This window comes from Centruroides sculpturatus, unplaced genomic scaffold (assembly GCF_000671375.1).
Source record: "Centruroides sculpturatus isolate CEXI.00-Female unplaced genomic scaffold, Cexi_2.0 scaffold246, whole genome shotgun sequence".
NCBI lineage: Eukaryota > Metazoa > Arthropoda > Arachnida > Scorpiones > Buthidae > Centruroides > Centruroides sculpturatus.
The window spans coordinates 89,616-98,123 of NW_019384771.1; the positions used below are offsets into that span (position 1 = coordinate 89,616).

At 28.0% G+C, this 8,508-nt stretch overlaps 1 protein-coding gene across 1 annotated transcript in view; it reads right to left on the reverse strand.

Moving 5' to 3' along the window:
• Window positions 1-8,508, reverse strand: part of LOC111628990 — a 132,150-nt gene that overhangs the window by 88,551 nt on the left and 35,091 nt on the right. The window contains exon 2 of the mRNA XM_023372852.1: window positions 2,084-2,276. Coding sequence (XP_023228620.1) covers window positions 2,084-2,276 — 193 coding nt within the window. The remainder of the gene's footprint in view (window positions 1-2,083; window positions 2,277-8,508) is intronic.

The following is an 8,508-nucleotide window of genomic DNA, read 5'->3' on the forward strand; positions in this document are numbered from 1 at the left end:
AAAAATAAATAAATTTTATTTTATAAAATGTTTTTCATCATTTTTAATAATATTATATTTTTACAAAAATAAAATTAATAACGATTAAAAAAAAACAAGATAAATCGAATAATTTTAATTTTAAAATATAATGAATTCAATAAATTCAAAATAAATTATTTAATCTAATTAGTTTTTATATACAAAAAAAGAATTTTCATACAAAAACACGATTAGAATTTATATTGTTTTGAAATTTCACAATTGTATTTTGGTTTTTGTTATTTAATAATTATTGTTAATTACATAAATATATTTATTAAAATAAAAAAATGACTAATTCACAGTTATATCCTTATTAATACTAAAATATTTCTGTAAAGAATTAATAATTTTATGCTAAAGAAATGACTAAACAAGTAACATTCTGAAGATTTTTTGAAGCTCTGTTTGTTTATTCATTGTTTTCCATGGTAATGGAAGGTTAGAAATAAACGTATTGAATTTTATATTATTATCTACTTATCTATTTATGAAAAATAACCGTTATATTTACTATAATATGCAGGAGAAAGCAATCTCGAAGTAAGAGTGTGGAAATTGAGAGTTATTCATTATAAATGGAAGCATTTGTGCATGTCAAAAAAAATATATCTACGCTATTATATAAGAAAAATATATTTAATAATGATTACTTAAAAACAATATAATAAATTTCCACTAGATTAAATCGTAATTATTTTGATATTTATAAATTTTTAATTTATTTTGTTTTAAATCGATTCAATCACGTTTATTGCGCCTATGGCATCAAAACAGACTTCATAAACATGTTGCAGTAGAAACTTACATCAAAAATTAAGCCTGTTGACTGTACTTATATAATAATACAAAAATATAAAAATCAAATTACTTTCAGACGGCAAACGATATCATAAATTTATTGAGCAAAGTCTATTACTAAATTTATTTACTACATCCTAATCAATTCATCTTTAACGAAGTTTACGTTATGAACTCCCGTCAATTCCTTCGAGAAACTCTTTAATTTCACAAAATGTGCAAAATTGCAATCCTATTAACTCGGATTATTAATAAAGGAAATATATAATGAGATTTACATTCTTAAGACATCGAGTCGATCTCTGAATCTACTTATATTAAAATTGCATCAATAGATTTATTAAAGCAATTTTAGTTTTTTTCAAAATGATTATTATTTATACTTTGATCATCAGTCTTTTCTTTTTTACTAAACTTTTCTCTTTTCTATGCTTTATTATCTTCTAATTATCTAAATGAAATTGTATTGCCTATTCATTCATTTGCCTACTTAGCAAATTGATTTGTAAATGTTCGTTTCATTACAAGCAATGGTAGTAAAGTATGAAAAAAAGAAGAAAAAAATGGAAAATTGTAATTTACATTCTATGGATGATGTCTTAGAATACTCCACCATTTTGATTTATGAGTTCATTAAGGAGGAATCGGATGGAGACTCCTTCTGATTAATCGTTCTCAATCGAATTGGAAGAAGCTTCAGCAGCACAAAGAAAACTTTCTTTTCTTTTTTTTTTTTTAATTTTCTATCTCGTGTATCAACTTTTCGACTTCTAACTTATCGTCTAAAGTTGATTATTAAAATAATTTTTCGCTTAAAATATATTAATAAATCTTTTTGATTTCATATTGCAATAAAAAAATCATGAAAACAAAAATTTTCTATATTATAAGAAAAATATAATAGATTTTAATATTTTTTCGTTTCTAATCTTTAAATTATTTAATAACTTCGTTATATTTCAACCTGTTAGATCAAGCAATAAATACATATATTAAAAAAAATTGTTCGATAGGAGAACGTATCTGAAAAACATTCCGAATGCTTTACTTTAATAAAACTTATAATGCCCAAAAGCAAATTTTTAATGAATTTTATAAAAAAAATTAAAAAAAAGGAAACAAACTTAAATTAGTTTGGTAATTTTATTTTTTTAAAGGATGAAAACAATTTATGTCTTAGATATCTGAAACCATTGTAACCCGTCCTTGATCGATAGAGTATCGACTACTTTAATTCTTAACGAAGTAATTATTTTCTTACCTTTCCGTCCAAGCCGGGCATAAAAGTGCCACATCTCTGGCATGTGATTTTGCCACAGTCGTGGCACTTGGAGCTCGTTTCGCTGGTAATTTCGGCCACGTGACAAATAGGACATAAGCTTACTTGCTGTCTACGCAAATCCGGTTGGGTAGTGGTCATCGTTCTGCCATCTTGTCTCACTTGATCGGTTGGCCTGTTGAACACAATGTATACAGTACTCAGCATTATGTAAATAACATCTTAAATATTAATTTAGATAAGAAAATAATTTTTAAGACGTTTCTTTATTGGAATATTTTGATTTTTTTCACTTCGATAATTAATTTTATTTATTTCATATTTATGCGAGATAAAGTTTATTTAGAAATTTATTTAAATATATACGTTTTAATGTGTGAAAAATTATATAAAATTTGAGATAAAACTGTAAAGCTGAGAAATAATTTCATTTTGAATAACATATTTATATAACATTCTTCTATGAGCACTGTACTGTACTTTTGTATAAATATATATTTGAATTTATTTTATAAGACATATGTAAATTCTGTATTTATGATATAAACTTATCACATTTTCTAATAAAATTTATAGAAATTTTTGAAGAACTTTTTAGTACTTTTCCTCGATGATGATACCTTTGTGTGCTGTATAACCACCAAATCATCTGCAAAATCTAAAAAATGCCTAAACAAATAAGGACTAAAGTCTTCGTTTTTCCTGCATTTTACTGATTAAAAACTGATAATGCTTTCTAAATACTGGAATAAAAGTTAGTTATTGGAAGTAAGATTCTCTTTTATTTTGTATATGAAAAACATATCAAAGGGAGATATCGAAGGAGTGCTTTACGCCAATTTTACAACGTCCCTAAGCTACTAAGGAAACCTCATCTTATCAAACGTCACATACATCTAGTTTATCGTCAAACATTAGCTTATCTTTAATGATTTGCTCGTTAAAGGTAATGAGGTCTTAAAACAAGTGCATCTTCCTTTACCTTAAAAATTCTTGATTATCATTTCATTTATTAGGAAAAATGTCTTGTTATCTTATCGTTTTTAGTTAAATAATTCTCGATTTAAAAATATTGATAATAAATTTTATAAACGATTGCCTTTTGATAATTAAGGCATATTTCTATCACAATTAACCTATTTTATTTTCTAATTAAATATTGTGTATCTTCAAAAATACTTTAACATTACATGTCACGCACTGTTATTAATTTTATTACAACAAATAAATTTAATACAAATAAACGTCGACGTTTTTATATTGTGTTTATTAAGGTTTATGTATTGTAGCTATTACTTATTACTATATAACTAAGGAAACCTCTTTAAGGTGTAATAGAGCCATTGTTTACTTTTAGTCATAGTTGACTGGGTCTATATACAGCTAGATGCTTTAACCAATGCCATGTTTTGCGTAGTTTCGGGTTATCATTTTGGCACCAAAGTGGAGATGTGACACATTAGTGCGATTAATCTTAGTAAAGCCGCAGGTGTGTTTGCAACACAACCGTTTCGCTCAAACAAATGGGAATCACGCGTAACCTTGGTGACGTTATCACTCACTATTTACTGTACTCGTTGGCTAACCCCTCTATTTTACCACTTAAGCCTCTTTTTACTTCTATCCGATGTTATATCCTTCACAAATGGAATAAAGTGTTAAGCTCTTAAAATTCGAAAGTAATTGGATGGCTTAAAAAAAAGAAAAAATAACATATAAATTAATTTTGAAAAATTCTCTTATTTGATTCGATTACAATTTTTCATAATTTTCGCAATAACTCGATTTAAATTTCATAAAATTTATATAATTTTAAGAGTATTTACGGTCGATACACTTCCTAATTTTATCAGTGTATTCACTGCCTAGACACACCCTATTATTTTCGACACTCAAATAATCCGTATGCAGAAAATATAATTACGTTTGAAACATCAAAATATACAGTAATTAAAACGTTCTAACACGAATACTCTTTCGTTACACTTGAAAATGGTAATGTGAATAGAAACAGCAAGACGAAAGGAATGCTTTTTTCGCTTAAAGAAACTAATGAAGCGTTTGAAAAAATTTTTATTTTTTATTTTTTTGTATTGACAAATAGTACTGAGTCGAATGTAATGCTGACGGTGACCATTAACGTTACTTTGCTACTCCATTATGTATCCGGAGTTTACGTGGCGGTAAATATAATAAATTTTTATGAGAAAATCAGTAAATAAACATATGAAAAACTTACATGAATTTTAAAAAGTTACTGCAGCTTTATCTTGATAAATATAAATTAGTTAAATGAGTAAATATTTTAAAAAGCGATCCAAATTGGAAGCAAAAGTATTTGAAACCAGAATAAAGCAATGTTATATAATCTATCCACAGGGGCGGTGCCACAAATTAGCCTCTCTCTTTGAACTTTTAATATATCCATTCATCACCGAGTTTTCAACTGGGTCCAGGCGTGGTCGATTTCTTCTTTCCTATCTTCCTACCTGAATTATCATTTTTCATGCGGGATTATCGCGAACCTTAGCTATGCTATTCAAATTTATATTGATAAAAATTCAAGAAGCTTATAGAGAAGCTAAAATATTCGCATAAAATAAACGTAGCTCTAAAAATAAGTTTTTTTCTCTGAATTAATTTGGATATTATTTGAACAAGTTATGTAATTTAATAAACTGGAATATTTTTCGAGAAGTATACGAACTCGTCGGATGAAAAGTAAGTGCAGCAGTTTGTCTAAAATAGGTAATAATGTCTTTGCAACTAAAGACAGAAATAGTCTTCCCATAAAACCTATCTTTATTGCTGTCTTCTTTGGGATTTTGATGTCTTTGCTTATCGCAACATTTATAACAGTTAATCACATTTTTCTATTGATCGATTGATGTTGATATCTGCTAGGTAATTCTTTTTTCATATAACAACAATAAATTATTTGTATAAGTAATCCTATTTATAAGGATACATGTGGTCAGTTATCCTAATTCATATAGGCCTATACTGTCTTGGAGTCTTAACATTACAGCATTACTAATTTGAGCTTTCTTCATCATATAAACTAATACGTAATTGATATACTAGCATATTTTCCCATAAAAATTTATGTACATAAGCAAAAGTAAAATCGCTTCTTCACACTTTCTAATTTTTACTAAGACAAGTTAAAACTAAAATTTTGTGGATACCCCTTGCTACTCGTCCGATGACAAAATAAAAATTTAAATAATTTCATTATTTACCATGATCAATATTCAACAAAAAGATAAGGACCAATTAATGACACACAGAACATTGCCAGATTATAATATCCTCTTGTGATATATATACGATATGATAGCATCTAAATAAAGATATCCTTATAAATAAAAAGTCATTAATTTTTAATTAGTGTACGATTTTTTTAATAAATCTGAATCACCAATATTGTTATTATAATCAAATAAACTGATACAGTAGAACCTCGAAAACTCGGCTCTCGATAACCCGGCACTCCGGATAACTCGGGCACATCCTGGCAGAGCAAAAAAATCCTTAGTTAATTAATTTTCATTATAGACAGCTTTATAAAAGTATAAAAGCTCTCATAAAGTATTTTTCTGAGGTCTGTCTTATCAGGTAAATTACTGTACACAGTGTATTCGTTAATTTTCATTTTCATGTAGTAAAGGCTCTATGCCTTCATAAAGGACGTACTTTTCCTTTGTTTAAGGGTATTCGGGCAGTTTATTCTCTGTTATATTCTCAAGTAAACAATACATACAAGTACAGTACAGTATTTTCTGAGGAAACACTCGCACTTATTTTTTTTAACCCCATTCCCGATAACCCGGCATTTTCACAAACTCGGCCACCCTTCGGTCCACATTAGGCCGAGTTTCCGAGGTTCTACTGTACTCAAAGCTTTTAAAATCTGTAAAATCTCAATCAGTTCTATACTAAGCGATTCCCCTCAGTAGCGGATCCAGAAGAACACAAAGAGTGAGCTAGTTCAAAAATTAAAGATACGCCAAGCTCCATTATTCATGCATCATCAAAATATTAGATTTGCTGTAAAATAACAAAGTATCATAAGCAATATTCAGCTTTGCTTTTTTATCTCAACTGTCAATTCTGAGGGACGGAAGTGAGGTGTGTCATTAGCCCTGGAATATTATTTTGCAGTAAGCAAAGTTGGTGCTATAAACAGGAATTTGAAAAAAAAATTCTACTAGTGCTAAAATTAAAACACAATAATTTCGAAAAAATGTAAGAATTATACATAGAAATATAAAATTTAAATTTCTATGCGATATTTTTGAAAACAGAAGAAATCTGTATTTTTATGTTTATTAACTATACATTTTAGCTTACGAAACTTGAGACTCACACTTGTATCGCGTTATAACGGAGTTCATTTAGAATCTCTAAATAGCTTTTAACAGTTTGGATTATCCGTGTTTTCCGTGCAAACCCGAGCATTAAAATTAACGCGGATAATCGGAATTTTGGTGTATTGAATAATTAATAAAGACCTTTCATTAACACGCGAACGATTGTACTGCGGACGGTCATAAACCGTATTTACCATAGTAAATTTTTTTAACAACAACGTTTTGAAAATGAGAGAACCATCCCCAAAAAAATCCTTGGGTTTTTCAGATTATCACTCTGGGAAATCCGGTTTCATTCCCGGGTTACCCAGAGTGGTAGTCCGACAGGCTAACGTTTACTTAATATTAACGAAAATTATATNTATAAACAGAAACTACATATATTTTTAAGTAAATTTTTTTATAAATATATTTCAACTTTTGAGATAAAAACTTGAAGATTTTCTCTTCACGAACAGTCAAGGAATATGTATAATGCAAGAAATTATCATTCAAAATAGAAATCATTAATCACTGAAGCTCGTTTGATTCCCGTGAATGATGAGGAAACCAAAATTTATTCCATAAACTTTTATGCAAATTATATCATAATTTACTATTTTAAAAAGAAATGTAATTCATTGATAGAAGCAAAATGAATTAAAATTTATGAGTTTGAGTAATTTCCGAAATCAAATAATTGCCAAAATAAATGGAATTTATGAAAAAATTTATAATATGAATTCTCATTTTATTAAGTAAGATATACGCAATTTCTTATTCTTTAATTTTAACTTGTTCGTTAACGATTCATTTTAACATTATAAATCATTTTATTTGCTAAATTTAAAAAATAATAAAAGATCTATGACATGTCTGATAACGTAAAATTCCTTTATTTTAAGACTATATATATATATAAAGATTTGTACTCGCGATACTTCTTTAAAGAACAAGGATAAACATCGTTTACAATATTGTCACAATTTTTTATGCTTGTCATTGTTGCCTAACGTTTGGAGCATCACTCGGAATGACTTTGTAGATCGAACGTTCCGGCCACCCTCCACGAATGGGTCTTGTGTGCCTGGCAATAATCCATCACCAGTATCCGAAACTCGGATAGCGTAACTCCCAATGCGATTTCGCCTTTTCTATCGAGTGAATTTGCCACTATTGAATGTCGACAGCTGTCTAATCAGTTGAGCTTCTCCGAAAATGATCGCGTAAAACACAATTTCTATTCACTCGCTGCATACGGTCTTTCTTTTCTTTTATATATAGGTTACTCGATATAAGCAGTAACATAAACGTGGAATCAGAAAAATGTCTTATAAACTGGTCTGGAACTAGATCAGATTATTTTCAGTTGTTGTTTTACAGTCTGGCCACAAAATAAGAAAGTTTCGTCGCTTTCAAATGCCCTCATCAACATTTTGTGTCCTTTCTACTCCTTTTTTTTTCCAGTAGATAAAACACGTATCGAATTTGTTGCTTTATATTTAAACTTTACTAAACTGTTTACCACGAAATTAATTTTCGGTTTTCAATTTAAACTGAATGTAAGCATCATTTTAAGTTCAAATAAATTATATTTACAAAATATTTAATTTAACAGAGGTAATAATCATCTTAAATAAATAATTATTAACTGGCTGATTGCTTAATTATATTTACTAAAGCGATTAATTATTTAAATAATAACTTATTAAAATTTCTAATTAAATAGCATTTTAAAACTTCTAACAACATTAATAAACCATTACTAATAAACAAGTTTATAATTTAAAATTAATAATTCTAAAAAGTGATACAATTCAAGGGACACTAAGAGAGCCTTTTTTCTATATTCATCGTGAGTTCTGCCAGCCCACAATAGGGTCAGACGAGGTGTGAGAGACAGCGCCCACGATAATCTGGATTCGATTCCGGATCCCCGGAGTGATAAGCTGACGCCTTAGCTGCTTCAGTTATTAGGCGTTTACCATAAATTAATTATATATATATTTTTATAAATATAATCTAATTAAATAAAAATAAATAAATTTTATTTTA